The sequence below is a fragment of the Ceratosolen solmsi genome, unplaced genomic scaffold (assembly GCF_000503995.2).
Source record: "Ceratosolen solmsi marchali unplaced genomic scaffold, CerSol_1.0 scaffold47, whole genome shotgun sequence".
Classification (NCBI taxonomy): domain Eukaryota; kingdom Metazoa; phylum Arthropoda; class Insecta; order Hymenoptera; family Agaonidae; genus Ceratosolen; species Ceratosolen solmsi.
In genome coordinates, this window is record NW_011948419.1 from 10399546 (window position 1) to 10421960 (window position 22415).

At 28.2% G+C, this 22415-nt stretch overlaps 1 protein-coding gene across 4 annotated transcripts; it reads left to right on the forward strand.

The window, feature by feature from the left end:
- The first annotated feature begins 11 nt into the window (after positions 1 to 11).
- rngo (DNA damage inducible 1 homolog rngo) lies at positions 12 to 18989 on the forward strand. Of its 4 annotated transcripts, none has more exons than XM_011497726.1 (8): positions 12 to 146; positions 3265 to 3542; positions 4653 to 4918; positions 8476 to 8697; positions 8769 to 9023; positions 13152 to 13457; positions 13990 to 14103; positions 18729 to 18989. In XM_011497726.1, the coding sequence occupies exons 3-8, from the start codon at positions 4660 to 4662 to the stop codon at positions 18944 to 18946; spliced, it is 1374 nt and encodes a 457-aa protein (XP_011496028.1). In that variant the 5' UTR covers positions 12 to 146; positions 3265 to 3542; positions 4653 to 4659; the 3' UTR covers positions 18947 to 18989. The 4 variants fall into 4 exon arrangements, with proteins under 4 accessions (XP_011496028.1, XP_011496029.1, XP_011496030.1 ...); XM_011497727.1 differs by having other exon boundaries at positions 4659 to 4918; XM_011497728.1 differs by lacking the exon at positions 3265 to 3542.
- The last annotated feature ends 3426 nt before the right edge of the window (positions 18990 to 22415 follow it).

Genomic DNA, 22415 nt, shown 5'->3' on the forward strand with positions numbered 1-22415 from the left:
AGCTCTGCGTATTCTTTCTATTGAATATATATCAATGACTAATTTATTGAGAATAGATGTTCATGTATGATATCGAAACTTTTCAATTTATCTTGAGTAAATTATTTTTATGTTACTTATTGTTTATATCATCAGCAGAATTACAGGTGATTACATTGTTTTATTTATAATTACATTATTTTATTAATAGCAGCTAATATTTTTTAAATTAAATTATCTTCAGAATGTTATCAATATTATAGGTTATAAAATGTTTTTAAGAAATTAATAAAAAGTAAAAGTTTTAACATGTTCTGTATATATATAAATTATTTGTATTTATTAAAAAATACATTGCTTTTTTTATATAATAAATATATAATATTACATTATCGATATCTTAACTTCATTTTTTAATATATTTATTTAATTTTAATTTGGTTGAATTTGTTTATAAAAATTTAATTATTTGTTATATTTCATTTATTTGTCAAAATTTATAAAAAAATCTGTTTAATTTATTAATACAATTATTATTCATTAATATGTGGTTGGTTTTTTTATTGAATTTTTAATTTTCATATTTCAAATAAAATTGTAAATTATTTTTAATGTGATTCAAACTGTATTGCTTATTGTTTTTACGTTATTTATTCCTTAATAATATGAAATTCATTCAAGTATGTATAGTTTTTATAACATTAGAAAATATTTAGTTTAACATTTTATTATTTCAATATTTGATTTTTATTTATAAAATTTTTTTTTACAATTTATTTAAAAATGTAAATTAGATAGAAAAATTAAAATTTAAGTTATTTTTTAGGTCAAGTTAGTATATAAACATTTATGATATGCAAATAATACATTGTTAAATAAAAATAACTATTTTGAAAGGGATAAATTGTTTTATTTAAATATAATAGATGTTTAAATTTTAATTGTTTCAATAAAAAGACATTATTTTATTATCAAAATTTGTCAAAAGTAATATTCTAACTAATGTTAGAATTTCTTTTATACAGAAATTCATATAAAAATGTAACATTTTAAAAATTAAAGTACCGTATTCAACAATTAATATATAGATAATAAATATTGCAATTAAAATATTTAAGCAAATATTCTGACCTTTAAAATTTAAAGTTTTGAAAAATTTTATACTTTATTGGAACTAGAAACATTAACTTTCAAAATATTTTTAAGATTATTGAAAATAAATATTGCTTTTGTATGATTATCTGAAAATTACATAAGAAATTTATATTTCAACTATTCATAAATTCGTAAATAAAAGTATAAATTCTTCCATATTCATATATAATTATCTTGCATCAATTTCAACCATAAAATTCCATATCCTATTTTAATAAATTTAAACAAATGACCACTAATAATCATTTATAATAATTTATTCTGTGAATCACCTAATTCAAAATCCATTCTAGGAATTATTATAAAATAATAAAGTGAAACCTTCAAAAAATACAAGTATGTAGAAATAGGCACATCTTGTATTATTTCAAATTTACAAATGAGATAAAATTTTTTTTGCTAAATTTAAACTAAATCAAAATTGTAATTATTAACATGATTACCACTTTTGCTTTGAATTTTAAACCAATATCTGTATTGTGTTACTAAAAAAATTATATCATAAATAAAATCATTTCTTCATGTAATACTTTAATTTAGAAAACACACATTAGTTATAGGAATTATACTAGTTTTAATATAATTAAGTTTACAGTCATAAATTTATGTTTTATGAAAGTTACATTGGAAATTTTATATTTTTAAAGAGGAAAGAATTAATTACAAAATATTAATTATAATATATAAAATTTTTAAATATTTTAAAATAGTTATTAAAATAATTTCTTTGTAAAATTATATTTTGATATATTATTTTAATATACTATTTTGATCATTTTGATAATGAAAAAAAGATATTGAAAGAAATATATCGAAAGAAAGATATTGATAAGATAAAAAAAAAGATATATAATAAATTTCATTATGTATATTTTTTATTATCGTTTCAAAATATTAAATATTACATTTTTAAACGTAAGTTAGAGAGCAATTATGTAATTTCGATATTGTGAGCAGACATATAGCAACAAAGTAAAATATTACAATATACTCGAACATTAGAAACAATTTTAAACAAAGATTCATGATACGTTAAGACTATGTATAACATAGTTATCATTTAAAAAATTATATAATATCAAAGGTGCGTGTTAATCAATATAAATTAAGAAGTTTACACCAAAATATTGTAAGAATTTAATAATAATTAATTTTAGATAGCTCAAAAGAATTTTCAGAAATTTATTTTTTTGTAATTTAAAAAGTAATGATATTGATAGTTTATAAAATATTAATTTACGAAACAAACAAAAATGACTTAATAAATTAAAATTTAGAAATGAAGAAATTGTGTAGCATATTTTATTAATTGTTATAGTGTCCTTTTAATTTAATGTATGAACAAATTGTATTGTATTTTTTAAATAATACAATTTCATCCAAAATATTCAGTACATTCTTTATATATTTCTTAATATTTCAATTTATTTTTACTTTAATATATCTTGACCTATTATGTCATCTATATTCATACAGAAATAATATTTATTATTTGACATAATTATTAATATACTTTACAAATAAATTTATATTATAAAATAATTATTACGCCATTTTAAACAAATACTCTTCTGAAAATTTATATTTTAAGATAAATTTTTTTATTTTATATATATTTCTAGTAATTTCTTAAAATGTTTCCTTTACTTTTGCTGTTTAACCAATATAAAATTCGAAATAATTTAGGGAAAAAATTCAATATAAATTATTTACATTAAAAATTTAATTAATTAATTTTTGTGACAAAATCGTATTTTACGTTTTAAATATTCGTGAGTTATTACTGTCGATGTAATATTACAGTGATTTTACAATTACAAAAAAAAAATTAACTACACATAAAATATTTCATAAAAATTTTTGTTTGTTAATTAAAAAAATCTTTAAATCAATGTTTATTTTTTATAAACTTTACATTAATTTCATTTTTCATTTCATTTCATTGACTTATTCAAATATGGGCAATATATCAGTAATAAAAAAATATCTAATTATTTGTAATACTGATCTAATTTAAGATATAAATTTACTACAGCAAATGATTACAGTACTTTCGTGTTAGTCATTACATATATTATATCATGAATTTGATATTACAGATTAACAAAATTATTAAATTTTTTATTTTAGCGTGACAAGACAAATCACGCACAATAGATCACAAGAAAATGTATATGAATATGAACCGAAATTTGTAGTGAATAAAGCAAGCTGACAGCCCAGACAATGTTACAATCCGTGGAAAAACATTGAATGAAAAAAGTAAAATATCATAGACTTTAAGAAAGAAGAGAGGCAAATATAAAATAAATATACGAAAAGGAATTTACCATTCTTTATTATGAATTTAGGAATTCACTAACAATAAGTCGCGTCTGAAAATGAGACCATGTATAACATAGCTAATTGTGAGTAAAGGCGCACAAATGTTTCACACTCTAGAAGCAAATCTGTATTCAACATTTAAAAAAATTTATTTAATTATCTATTACAATATATGAGATAAATAAAAATTTTGTGATCCTAAAATAGTATTATTACTCATATTTGTAACTTAAAATCGAAGTAAGATTGTAAAAAATAATTATTAGAATAGTTCCATTATAGAATAATTATTAATATAAAACCATAACAAGTCTCGGAGAGTGTCTTCATACAGTTGAAATGAAGTAGTGCATTGTGTAAACTATTAAATTCATTAATTAAGAGTTTATTGAAAATTTTGTTATGTAATTAATATATTTATTAAAAGATGTACATAGAGCTACTTTTTGATTAATTTTGAAATACTGAAGGATTACACAATACATTTTTTGAGTATATTTTTTAAAAATTTTGAAAAATGTAATAAAAATTAAATTTTTTTTTATTCTAAGAAAAGGTAAATTATTAAATTCAAGTATGTATATATCACGGATGATTTTTATTCTTTCTCCGGCATCCAACTAATCTGGTGTATGTTGATAAAAATGTAAAATGAATAATGGTAAAAACTATCATAAACTCAATATAGTTTAATTCCTAATTGGTACAAACACGTAGGCAAACGAGTTGTGTTTAGTGAAAACGAGCGCTAATAAAATGCATGAATAATAAATTGTAAAAGATAATAAAATATATAATACAAAAATTTAGTATAAATTATTTTGAATATTGAGTGAAAATTCAGGGAATTAATTATTTTAAATCATATTACTATAAAAGTATTGTTAGAATTTATGAGTGAATGGAGAGATATAAAAGATTTATAGTATGTGAAGGAAAGAAAATTATTTTAAGTCAGACAAATGTCAACAGTAAAATGTGAGCTATACTTTAGAATTACATATGTGCATGTATGTACGATAAGTATACAAATCTTAAGCCTAATCAATTAGTCAAATTATAAAAAATAAAAGGAAAAACTGCTTTAGCATATTATGAAAACAGGCAGTATTTAATATTATTTAATGCAATATCGACAATCTCTTAATTAAAAATTTGTTAATATATTAATAGTATATTTATTATAATTTAAGTTTCAGTATGAAGGTGACAGTTACAACATTAACTGATGAAATTTTTATTCTTGATGTGAATGAAGATTTAGAACTTGAGAATTTTATAACTTTGTGTGAAAATGAGAGTAAAATTCCTGCATATGAAATTGCTATATTATTTCGTGGACATCCCCTTCTAGATCAGAAAATGTCTCTTCGGCAACATGGTATTCGAGATGAAGATGTAGTAATTCTGCAACGTATTCGTCAAAATATTAATGAAGAAGCATGCACTGTAAAACAAGGTTTGTATATATATATATACATATATTAATTTGTTGTAAGAATATTATTTTATTATCATCTAATATAAATTAAAAAATAGTTTTCTTAAATATATAATATAACATACGTATTTTAAAGTGGAATCGTAAATATACCTTTTTATTCACCTTTCTGTTTTTTTTTGTGTTATCGTTCAAACTTTTTTCGAATAAACACTTAACTTCGTTTTATTTTTTAAAAGAACCAATATTTAAATAATTTTCATTCAAATTATTGAATTTGATGTAATATCTAATTAAAAATCTAATATATTATATTTCAAATAGCTTTACTTAAATTGTGTTACTTTCTATAACTGTTTCTTACATTTTAAACTTACAACTACACTTAATTAAATTTTAACTAAATATTTAGAAATAGATATTTTCAATTTATACTTTTTTTCTAAGTGTATAATTATATTATAAATATACTAATTATCTACATCTGTAGCACCTGGTTCTGCTGTTGTTTAGAATTAGACTAAAACCATCAGTTGCCTGGTGGGACAAAAATTGTGAGCAAGTAGAAGGGGTAGCGCATTAATACAATATTTAACACATCTGCTGTTCGTGCTGTTTATTGCGATTTACTTTACAAACTACACTATAATGATTCTAAGTTAGTGATGAGAATCGTTGAAATCTTCTATTTTCTTGTATTAAATCTTGTATTATATTCCATGCTGGTTGCCACGTGGCGTTAGCATGTACTACATGCAGAGGTAGGAGGTTATAAATCTCCGGATCCTTTTGACGTATTGTGGTTGATAGTAAGTTATTACACTGAGGAGTAAGAGGTCGTAAATCTCTTGAATCTCTTCTTGTAGTGTCACGTGATGGTAACTTGATTGTGGTCTCTTCCTTGAGAAAGTGTGCTTTGGCACTGAATCCTTGAAGTCTACCCAGAGAAAGGTGGCTATGGTACCTTGAACTTCTATGCGGTGGCACAAAAAGACTTAACTGCCGACTCTGCCGAGGGAGCTTCCTTCTTCCTTCTCCTTTGACAACACCAGTTTGAGTTAGTGAGTCTTGTGGTCGTCTCCCTTAAATGCATTCCGCTTACCATGGCATCCACTTAAAGAACGCCTACTTCCTTGACGTCTTCAATCAGAGCGCCTCTGACTGCGGCGTCTTCATTCAGAGAGAGCAGCCTACTTATGGGTTTTCCGTCAACATGGAGCCGTGATTGAAGCGCCCTCGCTTGCCTATCCAAGGTACTGTATGGCTAGACTTGACAACGGTGAATGCGATTGTGTCCGTTAGATTGTTAATTTTTGGGTGTAACAACTATTTCTAGATGTCTAATGATCTGGGTTTTCCAGACGCCTAATAACTTGGGTTTGCCAGATGTTGAACGACTTGGGAAAGGTTCTTACAATTTCGAACAGATGCATATTTATGAATCATAAAATATCATTGAATATATTTATTCTAAATATTATATCTGTTTTATACGCATATATAAATTTAAGAATAAAACCTTATAATATATCCAAAATATTGTGATGGATATAACTACAGTAGCATTTAAATTATAAAATTGGCTCGGATGTTTAAATAAACGTATTGTTCAGGATTGGAGCACTTAACGAGACATTTAATTTTCCTAAATTTGTAATCGTTATAGGTCGCAAGATCATAAATATTGACTCCGAAATTTCTCAATGATTTTAAACCTTTGCTTGCGAACGTCCTGTAATCTTTATCTAGTTTCCGTATAGTAACGTCGTTTGAATTTTATAAAATTTGTAGAGCCTTGTTTTCCTACAATTCTCGAACGTGCTAAGCCTTGGACTCTGACGTCATGCAACCCTTTCGGCATGGCAACACTTATGCATTGTTGCCAGCTAAGTAATCTTCCGTACGCATATTTAAAGGACGCACGCGACAAGTTCGCTCTCTTAGTGAAGACGCCATGGCACGGATCACGGTCTGGAACGCCATGGAATAATCGATATACCTCAACAAAGCCGCCACGGAACGACTAAGCCTTCAGTTTCATTCGCGTATTCAACAGGCTTATAGGGTCACTGTAAGTTTCTCAATCAATCAGTTATCAATTATTACTCTACACAGCAACAATAAGCTAGTAAATCAACAGTGAAGCCACAATCATTTATAACAATTTAAGTGCGCCATAGTTAAACAGTCAAGAATGCTGATTGCATTACAAGAGTGAATATTAAATAAGAAGTGCACACCAACGCAGTCATCGCAGAATTAGGTAAGGCAATGAATTTCTGTAAATTTAATTGAAGGAGAAGTCATGTATTGAAAGCGCAAAAGCGTACGGCACTGATGGTGCGAATGCACCAGCCGCGATAGCCACTATACGATCGCAAAGACACCAGCTACAAGGGCAGTTAATTGAGTGAATAGCTTACTTCCACGCAATTATCAATAAGAAATGGTACGGTCTAAACAATTCTGACTACCATCGGTGAATCGCATTTACATTTTTATAATACAAATCGAAATAAATGTCACGAAAACCAATTATGTTAATTACTGAGTTGAAGTATTACCCTGTCACACATTCACACTTTGTCACCAGTAAAATAGTGGGTATGGTCGAATCCAATCATCTTGGTCTCACGACCTCAGTGTGACTGGAATTCCGAACACGTATTAACAGAATTTTTGCAGTATAACAATACCGCTACGTTTAAACATTAACTTGTTAAAATCAGTATATGTAATAATATTAGAAATTAAATGTATCAAAGATAAAAAAAAATGCAGTTTCACATTATTCAGTCCAATAATTCAGATCCATAAATATATGTCAAACATTTCGTATGGATTTCGTATGTGAAACTCAGTTGCATAAGATATTCGTTGAATGATGAAATGATTTTTATTCAAACATTTATGAAAATTTGAATTTCCTTCATATGTAATATTTTAAAATATTTTTTTTTATAATGTTTCTAAGAAAAATAACAGATTTATTATTATTTAAATATATAACTTATTGTTCGATCATTAAGGGTTTGTTTTATGGCTCGAACTGCCAATTCATGAACACATATAATAGATAATTGACATATTCTTCTGTTATTCAAATGGTTAAAAATAAGGAATATATACGGATATGGAAATGAAGATTTAGGTATTTAATAATTCAGTCGATGGAATTTGCATACTTGTTTTAAATAGAAAGTTGTTAAATATAAAGACTAGTATACGTATCGTAATGTAGGTACAATTTAGTTTGAGAATTATTTATCCCGCAATTACTCAATTAACCTGTAAGTTTACACGATCGAAAATCAAATATTTTGGTCTTGCCCCGATGTATTTGTAGGTTTCAAATAGTGATACTATATTTATGAGAAATACGAATCTATAAATATCTATTTCTAACCACTTAGTATAATTAAATTCACAAAGAAATTATGAAACTTTTAAAATGAAGGAAATTTTATAAAATAAATTGAAACCGTATAATTGAAAAAAAAGTTTATTATAATTTTGAGTATTTCAAAATTTATTTAATGAAATTATTATACAAATCATTAAAATTAATATTTCAGATTTTCCACTATTAGATTTTAGTTCAATTAAAGTTCCTTGTACATTAACAAGTCAGTTACAAATACAAAGTGGAACCAGTACTAGTCACGGATTAACTTTCCAAAAAAATGAAGATGATCCCGCCATGATTAAAGATATGTTTTTAGCTAATCCAGATCAATTATCTGTTCTAAAACAAAATAATCCTCGTTTAGCAGAAGCCCTTTTATCAGGCAGTCTTGGTAAATTAAGATATAATCATGTAAATAACGAATATATTCGAATTTATTAATACAAATATTTTTATTTACAGTGACATTTTCTGAAGTACTTAAAGAACAGGTAAAAATTAGAGAAGAGAGACAATCACAACGATTAAAAATGATGAATGCAGATCCATTTGATACAGAAGCTCAAAAATTAATAGCTGAAGAAATTCGAAGAAAAAATATTGAAGCTAATATGGAAGCAGCTATGGAATATAATCCAGAAACCTTCGGTACGGTGGTAATGTTGTATATTAACTGCAAAGTTAATGGCTACCCAGTTAAAGCATTTATAGATTCAGGTACACAACTTATAAAATTATATAGGATTGTTATGAAATGACAATGCATATTTCATCATTTTTTACAATAGTACCATAAGTTTTCAATGTATAATTGATATCTATCGTAAAATATTATAGTTTTTCAAATATAAATATCAATATAAATATCAATATAAATATCAATATATATATATATATATATATATATAAATATCAATATAAATATCAATATATATGTTTAGAATTCCATTCATTCGGCGGTCGAAGGACTAAGATGATTGGGTTAGACCCAATAGTTGCTTGGTGGGAGAAAAAACTGTTGGCAAGTGCAACTTACACATTTGCTTTTCATGTTGTTTATTGCCTTTACATTATGTCTGTGATCAGACTAAAAACCTCCTTATGATATTGGGTGGATGCTTGCTTGCAAGTGTTAGGGGCAGTGCAATTATTCAATACTGCCTTTAATGGTTATAGTCTTTCCTTTTATTAAATATAATAAATAGTGAATAGTTAATAATCTATGAATGTTGAAATGAGTGTATGATAGAATGAATAGATGAGTGTTTCTTCATTAATGTTGGTGGCGATAAGTCTGTACGTGTATTCTTGATAGGTTTGGGTTGAGTAGTATAGTGGGAGACTCGTGATGGTAGGGGCAGCAACTTAGTACCGTCTTAGCAGCCGGCGTGGGGTGAGCGTAGTGTACGGAGTGGTGGAAGAACGTCCGTGTGACGTTACTGCTTGTGTCCGTGAGCTCAAATGTAGTGGTGGTATTGGTGCACGTTCGTGTGCTCGATGTGGGCGTAAACCGCTGTGTAGAGGTAAGATGTAAGAACGAGCGTCGGCGTTGCTTACATGCGGCCGTAAACCGCGAGTGTAGAGTGGCGGTCCTGTCGTGGTGAGTGCTTGTTACTAGAAGAAGGAATCACTGCATGTGCAGCTCCTTAAATATTCTCGGACAAACTCGATGCGCCGATAGCGCATTGATGGCTGTTACTATGTCGCTATTTGTCGTGACGTCAATAGGGCATAGCTTTGTAGGGTTCATTTGTTATTACTTCTCGGAATTATGGTCGTATATCCAAGTTTTTCGACTAAAAGCATTCTTTGAGTCCGTTGTCCAATATTTACAAAACAAATGTTTGCGCGCTCATACCTCTCCCACTTTGTGTTCCGCTTAAAACTGCTGTAATCCGTAACACATTACAATCTACACAATAATAATTCTAAATTGGTAGTGAGAATCATTGAGATCTTGCAGTTCCGTTGTGGTTGCCCCTGGCGTTAGCATGCACTACATATAGAGGTAGGAGGTTGCAAGTCTCCGGATCCTCTGGGCTTTGTGGTAAATTATTACACTGAGAAGTAAGAGGTCGTAAATCTCTGGTAGTTTTTCGTGTAGTGCCACGTGATGATAACTTGTTGAGGTCTCCTCTCTGGAAAGGCCTTCTTGGCCTTGTGCTAGATAGATTCATAGCGCGTTACTTTGTGCTATATGCACTCTTATAGAGCCTTGTTGGCTTTAGCTAGATGCACTCTTATAGGGCCTCATTGCGTTTGTGCTTGATAACCTCTCATAGGGCCTCATTGGCCTTATGCTAGTTCTGTATTAGATGCTAGTGGTACTCATAGTGATGCAGCTGCCTTGCCTTAACCTGTGATGAATGCCTTGATGTTGCACTTCTTGTCGTCGTATACGTTATTGTAATGCAGTCAGTACTTATGACTGCTTGTTAATTGTTGCGTACTTCAGAATTGTATTACTTAGAATAGCTTCACTGTTTAGCGTTACTGATTGACTAACTTATTGCTGTAAACTCTGGCTGAATGACTTAATTACATTGAACGCCTGTTGAAGCCTGTTGAATACACGCACAAAACTAAAGGCGTGTTCGTTCCATAGCGGCTCTGCTGAGAGATAGCGACTGTTCCATGCCGGTCCTGCCAAGACAGACCGTGATCTGTGCCATGGCGTCTTCACTAAGAGAGCGAACCTCGTCGCGTAATTGCTTTATATATCTACTCGACAATTTATGCAGATGACAACATTAAATAGATGTTGCTATACAGAGACTAGATGAATTTGCGGGCGTTCGAGAATATAGCTGTAGAAGTTTCGAGAACTCCGGAAATGCAAAGTTTTTGAAGGTAGGAGAATTCCAACTGAGGTTGCTATACGGAGACCAAATAAACATTGCAGGGTGTTTGAAACCCAAGATTTAGAATATTCGAGAGCCAGAAGGATTGTAAAATTCCGAGGTCTTGAAGTGTTCCAATCCTGAACAATAGATATAATATGAATAAATATGGATTCATAAAAAATTTACGGATTTCTAAGGTTAATTATATCTTTTAATCCACATTAAATTATACTGAATATGCACAAGTAAAAAATGTCTATTCCTATTATATCCTATTAAGGACTTATTATACTGTTAGAACATTCATTTCACTGGTGAATAGATCATCTAATACAGATAAAACGAACTGTACATTAGTTCCTAATACACATTGAACAAATAAAAGGTTTTGTAATATCAATTCATAAATATAGTGAAAATGAAAAAAATAGTTGCATTATATTTAATATGATCCTTTTTGCAAATTTTTAATTAATTCACTTCCAAAAAACATTGAATGTTGATAATTGAGAAAAAGAATAAAAAAAAGCATCTTTAAAAATTTTGAAAAGGTTAAGTCTTGAAAATTAATTTCCTTCATTCTCTTATTTATGTATTGTAACTTAAGAAGCATTTCATTTACTATTTATATATCGACAATAAAATATTTTTAATATCTGATCTAAAATTAAATGAAAAAATAAAATAATGCAAAAGAATTAACAGAATCAAAAAGTTCGTTTTTTTCAATCAACGAAAAAACAGATATCAACTAAAAACAACTGAAGGACTATTTATATATAATATTAACAAAATATTAATTCGTAATTTTTTATATATGTTAAATATTTTTAATTTTAATTGTAATTTTAACTCTACTATTCATAGAACTGGATACTTAAAGATATTTTTTAATATATTTAAATCGATATGCAATGAGAATTCCCTCTTTAAATATATAAATTAAACTATCTCTAATTGTATTTAAAGTTTTTTCAGATTAAACAATTATAGTTAAATTATAACAATTATAGTTAATTGTTAAATAAGTATCCTGTATTTAGAATTGATTGTAATTATGATGTTTATAACATTATTTGGATAACTATTTTACTATTCCATACTGTTTCTTTGGGCATTAAAAGACTAAAAAAAAGTTTTGAGCAAATTAAAAATTGTAAAACAAAAGTTCTTTCAAAGTACTAAAGATATGAATTAAAAAAATATATGAAATAATGATTTGATTAATTTAAACTTATTTTTATTTTAGAAATAAAATGTTGAGAAAGATATTTTACGTTGTAATGGGTGCATTAATCATATATTTATTTAGTATGTTCGATATATTGTAAATACTATTTCTTTTTCCAAAAATCTTGGCTAAGTTAGTAACTTTTTATAATTACATTTATGCACTGTTATAATCATTAAAGTTTATTATTACTACCTATCAATATTATATTCACTCTAATTTTTATAATAAAACGTCCTTTTGTATTATTAACTGTATGAAAATTCAATATTATAGCTAACTATTTGGTGTTAGCATTAAGAATTGATTAGCCATCTTTAACATTTATGCGTTTATTACCTGCTTTCATTTATACAATCTTTTGATTACTCATTTTTGAAAAACCATATACATATATATATATATAAAGTAAACAATAAATTTTATAAGTTTCAAACGTCATCATGTCTAGCAAACTTCATACGATACAGCAAAGAAAAACTGTCCTTATTATTGTCTTTTATATGTACTTCTATAAATACATAATTTACTTTTGTAATTAAATTAGTTGATTGGAATGTCAACGAATTATCACACTTAAAAATAATTATTTACTTCTTAGCAAAACTTTTAATTAAAAAATGTTATTCCAATTTGTACTAATAATTTATAAACTTTATAGATCTGATGTTTATAACAAAAAAATCAGAGAATACACTTTTTTATATATTACTATATTTTTCCCTTAATAATTACCTTAATTTTATTTTATTAAAACTTGCTTATATTTAGGTGCTCAAACAACGATTATGTCTTCAGTATGTGCTGAAAGATGTAATATTATGCGATTAGTTGACGCAAGATGGTCAGGCGTAGCGAAAGGTGTCGGTATTCAACGAATTATTGGACGTATACATATGGTGCAAATACAAATTGGTGGTGATCATTTAACGACTTCATTTAGTGTTCTCAAAGAACAGCCAATGGATATGTTACTTGGTTTAGATATGCTTAAAAGACATCAGTGCTGTATCGACCTCAAAAGCAATGTTTTAAGAATTGGCACCACAGGATCTGAAACACCTTTCTTAACAGAAGGTTAGATAGAAATGATTTAATTAAAAGAAATTTTTAATTTTTTTGTTTTATTTAATATAAATAATAAATAAAGTAATAATAATAGCAAATCTTAACAAATTAGTGTTTAATTAATAAAATCCAAAGACATGTTTGAAAATTATCACATATTATTGATATAAAAATTTATCAACAGTAAATAATAAAATTAATTTTCAAAAGAAATTGATAAAAATATATTAAATTTATTTAGTGTATTAAATATTAGATAAAGATCAATTGTTTTTCTTCGTAGGTAACTATATTAATTATTTCTTCATATAAAATTTATATAATATATATAAATATTTTTTATCGATTGCCTGAAATTTTATAGTTTATTACATTTTAAGTTTCATGTGTAGGTACAAGATAATCTTTGTTATGAAATGAGATATTTTTGTAATAATGTGTTAACAAATTAACTGAAAAAGTATAGTTTTTCATTGTTTGAATATAAACAGTTAGTTAAACAGACATCAGAATAATAATTATATAATATTATGTTCTTTAGGAGACCTTCCTGAATGTGCACGATTAAGCATTAATAATCATGATTCTTTAGAAGATGAAAATTTACAAAGAGTTCTTGAAAACAGTTCAAGAGATAATAAATATCAAACTCAGGGTACGTAATTTAATAATATTATAATATTGAATTTATAAAATATATTTTCAAATGTACTTTTTTAATCTCTCTTAAAATCAGATACACAGAAACTGCAAAGGTTTATAATAACAGTCAATTATATTTACATAAGTTTTATTTTTAAAATAAAAATTATAATATAATCAAACTCATGTTGAGAGATAATTAAAAATTGAAAACCAAACTCAGAATGCACTATAATAAATTAATTTCTGTAATATGTTATGGATTTTTCTGTATTATACAGATCAATATATAAAACGCTATGTCGATGATACATTTGTAAGTAGCTAATTAAAAATGTTTATAAATATTTCGTTCCAATAAAATATGTAAAAGTATCTTATTAAATTTTGAGTGATTTACGATTTTACCAAGGAATTATATTGCATTATTTAATGATCATTATATATAAGATTCTATCTTTTATTTTCGCGATTTTAATCGTAATTAGGCCTATTATTAGTATTATGCATTTATGTTAAATGAAGTATTAATTGACACTGTTCCTTTGCATAGATTGGCCTTTAAATACATAGACCAGTACAATTGATCTTATTTCAAAGTTAGTAACCATTAAAATATAAAATATATTATAATTGTTTATAGTATCTTCCAACTTATAGTAAATTTCAATAACGACCATATTAACATTTTTCACTATAAATATAATTTACAACTGGAAATTATTAAAAGATATTTTTAATTTTTATAATACTTATTATTTTTCTAATAAATAGTTCAAATGAAAGAACAAATAATATATTCATTAAATAATGAGCCGTTCGATCATGAAGGCTTTGTTTTATGGCTCGAACCGCCAATTCAATAGTTCAGTGGATTAGTCTCTCGTCATGATCACTGATGTGGAAATAATAAGTGGAAGGGCTGAAATTAAGTACAGTATATTATTATTGTGTTAATATATCATTTATTCTTGTTGTAAATTATTATGATATTGCAGTTTTGATTGCTTCAGGTGAGAGAAGGGAAATATTCTATTGCTGGAGTGAGGTTATTTCTTCAGGGCGATGGTGATGTCGTTAATGCTATGGAGATTAATGTGGATCTTGAGTGTCGGTGCTATGCTGATGATGTGAGGATCACCCTGTGTAGTCGATCATGCTCATTAATGAGCATGAGAAGATGGTGTTTGAAATTAAGTGTGCTTTGTAGAGAGAATGACCATACTTAGTAGAATGTAAATACTCTCGGTGGAAATTGGTACGTAATTAATTATGCCTCTAGTGAGAATGGGAGTAGTTGAAAACTAATCACACGTAAGAAAAATAAATGACAAACCTTCGTCTTTGGCTTGTTGCCTGCGAGAGCATATTGCGTCACCTGTCGATCGTAGTCGTCGGGTGAATGCACGTTCTTCGACTTGTTAGTTCGAGAGAGCATACTCTTTCACCTGTATCGACTCTGAAAAGAATTTATATGAAACTTGATTTGCGCGTAGGTGATTAGTTTGTTTAAATAATATAAAGGGATGTACCCTGTAAACTATCGACTGGGCATGTTGAATGGCTGTGTGGCTGGCGTGCTCCTTTTGATTACGATTCCAATGGCTTCACTGTTAAATCACTCCTGTACTTCCTGACTTTTTTTAATAATGCACATGTATCTTTAGGTTGGCTGCCGAACATGCGGTCACGTGTCGTAGTCGCAGTATATACTAAAACACACTGAGTAGTAATAACAGGAGAGTGAATGAGAGGTAGAATTACAATGAGCCTATAAGCCTTTTGAATGCGCGCATGAAAACCGAAGGCTTGATCGTTCCATTGTGGTCCTGCTGAGGGCAGACCGAGTGCCGTACCATGGCTTCTACTGGTAGAGAGTTAAATCGGTTCACTGGGGTCGGTTTACTGCAGTCGTGTTACTGCAAGACGTTCGCAGCAAAAGTACGAGGCACGCCGCGTGCTTGCCTTATACATTCACGCGGCGGCTTACTTAGTTGGCAACAAGGCACCGTTGTTGCTGCACTGGAATATTACATGAGGCGCAGAAAGAAAAATCTAGATGTTTCGAGAATTCGACGAAAGAAAAAACAAGGCGTAATAACTTTAGAGAATTCCGGGCGATGTTATTACCCGACGACCATATAAACATTGCGGGCCATTTGAAACCAAAGCATAACAAGTATACGAAAATTCTCATCCAAAGTGTTTACAGAAAACTGAGATCTAAAAGTCCGACGATGCCGACAATCGGCGGTCTTGGAATTTGCTTCAATCCCGAACAGAAGGCATTGGGCTATAAATATTTCATAAATTAAAATACTTTATGTATAAATATTCTTAAAAATGAATGATTATTATTATATATTGTTATTCATATAAATAAATAACTTAACACATAAATTAAAAATATATAATTTTACAAACTAAATAATCGATAATAAGTATGATCTTAAAGAAATAAATACTGCAACTTTTTGAAGCTCTTAGACAATCATTTTTTATACTTCACAATGGAAGTATAAGAAAAATAATGATTTTTGCAAAATATTTAATAACTTTGGAAAAGTATAACTATAGCATATTGGTCTCAGCAAATGCCAATGAAAAGTGTCGTTACATTACTAACTATGTATTCATCTCGTGCAACCAAACTATCTCAAAAATAATTACTATTTTGTAGATTTATTTGTAACAGATGTGAAAAAGTAACCTTATAGCAATATTGTATTAATATCACATTTATTAGTTTTCGACACGATATTGGCATTATTAATCCAAATTTCTGATCCCCTGTACGAAGCGTGTGAAATAGTCATCTACTGTAAACAGAAATAGGTTATAAAACTATTTTCACTTTTTAACTGATACTCTTTCAGAATGCCTGTTATTGGCAGTAAACAACAAGATCGTTTAACTGCATCGGAAAATCATGAGTACGTTTTTAATATGCGGGAATAAGTAAAACTATCCACGAGTGTTTTCCAAATGTACTGACCTACTCGAGTGTCCAACAACCGTGGGAAAGTGTGGCAAGTAGAATGTTCTCCCAATCTCGAACAAACTGTATTATATGATTATGAACAAAAATTAAGAGTGTATATTTAAATCAATACTGTATATAAGTGCATATTAATAAATAATATAAATGATATTATAAAAATCACAAGCACGTTGATAGCTAACAACAAACTTATTTAGGAAACTGTTGACATCGTGCAATTATGTGCTATATTAATAAAATCATAATTGCTAACAAACGCTACTATATTAGTAGCAAATTTACAGGTTTTATTAATCCCGTATATTAAAATGCAATGTCATTGAACATATCGAAAGGTTGTTCGAGATTGAGAAAGATCCCAATCAGTTCAATATCAGCAAAAACGCGGCGAGTGTTTACGCAAGAATATTTTGAGAGTTAAAATATTTGAAAAAATCGAGTTGAAAAACATTCCCTAAAATTCATTGTAAGAAGAAACCAGCTCGTGCGACATCCGACAATCTGTGCCGCACGTGCGCCTTGAATGTTACCATACAATGCATGTATTGTTGTTAAGTACGCCAAATATTGTCGCTTGCATAGGCCAAGCGAAGACGCTTGACCAAGAACCCCCCCCCCCCACATCGCTAAGTCCCGGAGAGGAGCAAGCCTTCCTTATGAAGGCGCTGTCGCCAGAGACACTCTTTTCGATATTGTCATTGTCTAAGCCTAATTTCTTCGGAAATGGGAAAAGACGTGTGCACATTCAATCATCCCGCCGTAAAGCGGCGCACACTGCTTGGAAAATTAAGACCAAAAGCTCCTTGAGAGGGGACTCTTTGCGAGAGGCCTTAAAGGTGGGATCAGAGGCCTCAAAGGTACGACACAGCAGCAAAGTGCGGTCTGTGTAGACAAGCCAATTTGAAAGGATTATCCGCGTAGGGAAGCCAAGTCAGAAGAAAGCTCTTACTTATCGGTAAAAACTAGTGACCAAATATTTGCAGTGATCCACTGGCCAGAAGGAAGATACATCAACCCTCCTGTACTACAGTCGACGGGCGTTGACGCTATCACCTTCATACCAAGAAATGGCCGGACTACCAAGCAGGTACTTCCGCATTGGAGGGTGAATTATGGTGAACTACTCATTCCAGGATCAGATCAAGGCTACTGTATCACACCCTTCCATTTAACTCCTTCCCGAGCATCTGTTAGAGCGGACGGCAAACTAAGATATCGAAGCATTGGCTGTTCGAGCCAAAAAAACTATATCATTTTCCAACAGTTATTTAAAAGTACAATCCCAAATACATAGCGTGCGATCAAACAAATTTGAAGTCAGTACTATTACTCGTGTATAAATTTCTATATAAAAATAAAGAATAATTAATATTTTAATACCGTTATTAAAATGTGTAATTTCATCATGTATTCAAATATCTTAAATTGTGGTTTAATTTTTGGTAATTATATTAAATGTTTTTATTTCTAAAATAAATGTGTATATTATTGGAATATGTAAAATTAGAACATTTAGTTTTTATATATTTATTAAACATATTGTTTTGTTTTATACTTTATTTACAATATTAAATTAAAAAAATTAGTATATATAATTAAATTTGCATAAAGAATTATATTTAATATATTTGTTTTAGATAAATTAATTACAAGAAACAATGAAGATCAACCATCTTCCAGTATAGGTACACTAGATACAATTGTTAGTCATTTTGATCCTTTCACTGAATCTACTGTTGAAGAAATAGTAGAACTTGGATTTCATCGGAAACAAGTAATTTTTGAACTTCGTAGATATAATGGTGATAAAAAACAAGCAATCGATGCATTATTTGCAGAATCTCTTCAATTTTAATATATTTTACATAATTCACTTTATTAAAGAAAGTATTAAAAGTAAATGTAATCATAAAATTAAAGTAAAAAAGATTGTATTTTGATATTTCCCTTTTTATTACAAATTTCTTAGTAACCAAACTATTGCAACTAATTTTTATTTTGACGAAATTAAATTGAAGAGTCATAATAATATTGGAATATATTACGAGTTTTTATTCTTATTTTTAATTTAACTCATGTAAGTTTTAAAAGTATAAAAGTTAATTTAGTTAGTTTTTCTATTAATCGATTTGCGAAATTGCAAACTATTTTATCAATAACCATTGTATCCTGAATATTAATGATTGGCTATTTATGTTTACAAATTTATTTATACATTTTTCGAAAGGAAAACATCTGTAATATGTCTCATGTTACGTGGAACGTAAATTCTAATCAAACGTAAATCTGATTAAGAATAATACATAAAACTGAAATGTAAAACAAATTTAAATAATAAAAAAAGATCTTGATTACGAAGAAAAATTTAAGATAGTTCTGAATAATTGATTATTTATGTATTAGGGATTTTTGAAATTTTGAATATAATAAAAATAAAAAAAAAATTAAATTAATATAATATTAAAAATAATAATTATTTAATTAAAAATAATAAAAAAAATTTAACTCAAGAAATAATCTGTTAAATATTTCTTTTTAGTTATAACCCGATTAACCAAATCTTTTATTTTTTTTACAGTGTATTCGTTTATATATTTTGTATATTACTTTAAATACGAATGATATAATAATGAGTTCCATGATTTTATTTAATTATTTTAACGAATCATATTTGTTGTACAGAACTCTTACATAGAAATAATTTCTTTCCGGCATAGTTCAACTGTATTATTTTGATAATTTTTATAAATTTCTTCAAACTGCGACATTGGTGTAAATTATAGCAAATTATGGTAAAGATACTGTTTTTACGTAACATTTATACTAATACAAATATATAATATTTAGAATATCATTAAACTTAATATATAACGAAGTAGTCAATACCTACACCTATTCGAGATTGATGCAGTTCCATGAATTTAAAAAATATGTAGGTCATTCGCGCTGTGCGGCGCACGGCACGCGCACTCGGGCGAATGTTTATAAACAAAACTCGGCAAGTCCGAGCAAGTTTTACGACATGAAATCTAATATACTATAAGATCACACAAAGGTATTACGCCCTACTTTTCTCTCGTCGAATTCTCGAAGGTTCTAAATTTTTCTTTCTGCGCCTCGTATAAGAATTAGTGCAGCAACGACGATGCTTTGTTGCCAGCTATGAGAGCCTAATCATCTACCAGTAGAAGCCATGGCACACGGGTCTCGATCTGCCCTGAGCAGGATCGCCATGGAACGGTCGGTATTTTCAACAGAGCCGCCACGGAACGGTCAAGCCTTCGGTTCGTGCGCGTATTCAAAAGGCTCATATGCTCTTTATAATCTCACTTCGCGCTCACTCAAGTGTAATTGCCGCTCAGTGTTTTAGTATACTGTGAAGACGACACGTGGCCATATATTCAGCATTCAAGTTAATACACGTGTGCATTAATAAAGGAAAATCGACAGATTTAGTGTTGATTACAGTGAAGCCAATTGGAATAGTAATCAAAATCAATTACACAGCAACTAATGCACCTTACCTGCAGCTCACAAGGTACATCTTTTTATATTATAAATTAGTTAGTCATACCTCGCACAAAAATAAGTCGGGCCAACTTACGCTCTTTCGAATTAACACTTCGAAACCGTACAGACTCGCTAGCAGAAACAGGGCAAACTTACGCTCTTTCGAATTAACACTTTGAAACCGTACAGGCCCGCTAGCAGAGAGAGGGCACACTTACGCTCTCTCGAACTAACACTTCGACATCGTACAAGCCCTCAACAGCTGACAAATGTTGCTATGCTTTAAGCACGTTGTCAAAGGACAACAACAGATCGACTAATCGACTATAAATACAGATTATTAAATCCTTCAAGAGCTCAAAATCTTACCATTAACCACTCTTACCTGTGACTAGATTCTTTTACTGTCCCCAGAATATAATTAAAGACACAATTAATTACTTAATAAATTCCATTCAACATCTCATACCACATCAAGTATAATTATTCATACATCAATTATACTTGATTCAAATAACATCTTCTCATGCTACCTCATAAACATGATTGACTGACTACATCAGCTGATATTTACAACATCGGCATTACCTCAATTACAAGAACACACCCTCATTACTTCAATAGAATTATCTCTCTACACAATTTATTATAATCTTATTATAATTCCATTATAATATTATAATTTTAAAAATTTATTTATTAAAAAATTTTAAAAACTTATTATAATCTTACTATAATTGTAATATAAAAAACAATATAATAATAAAAAATAAATAATATAACTCTACAATCTTATTATAATCATTTACAAATAATAAACATTGTTTTACTAAATACATGATATTTTTCAGCTTTGTCAATTATTATTTCCTTTAAAGTTATCCTGCCGAAAGACTAATCTACTGAACTATTGAATTGGTATATTTCGATCCATAAACTAAACCTTTAAAATTGAACAACACCAAGATATTGATGTTTCAATAAAAATATAGTTACAAATATCGCAAGAATTATTCTACAGAAAATCCAAAACCATTAAAAATAACATCATTCTTCATTCTAATAGCTACTTAAATTTTTTTCTAAATAAATATTTAACCATAAATATTGTAGATATAATTTGTACAGCTCCTCAAGTGAAGATTATAGCATGTAATTCCATGTATGTAGAAGTTTTTCTTGAAAACTTCAAAATACTTCAGAATAAATTGTATAGGAATTTTAATATTGGCATAGGATTGGTGTATTAGCTTATGTAATTAACATTGTCCCTAATAGTTGTAGTAAACAATTGAAATATGGATATTATTATCTATATATAAGATTAGAGTTGTATATATTACAATTCTACTATCCTTATATTACTGTTAACGTACATCAAATCTTTTAGTACACGGCCCAAATAGAGCTACTCAAAAGTGACTTCACCTCTATTAAAATGTATTAATAGTTTTTTGCATATTCATAAATTATCAAATATATACCATACATACATATATATCGATATATATTATTTATTATATACCATAAAATTAAAATTATTTTACTACTACTAATCACTCTACAGACGTATAAGCTAAAAGAAAAATATAATTCTATGCTGAGCATAAATTTTGCAACATAAAATTAAATTTTATGCTAAATTTTATGTAATAAAATTGAATTCTGAAAAAGATAAAGAATTTTACCCAATGGACTAAGATGAAAAAAATCATATACGTCTTTAATACTAGGATTTAATAAATTAATCAAATTTCTGATAACGTAATTAATAAAAAAATTAAAATATTAATTATTATTTTTGATGTATTTAT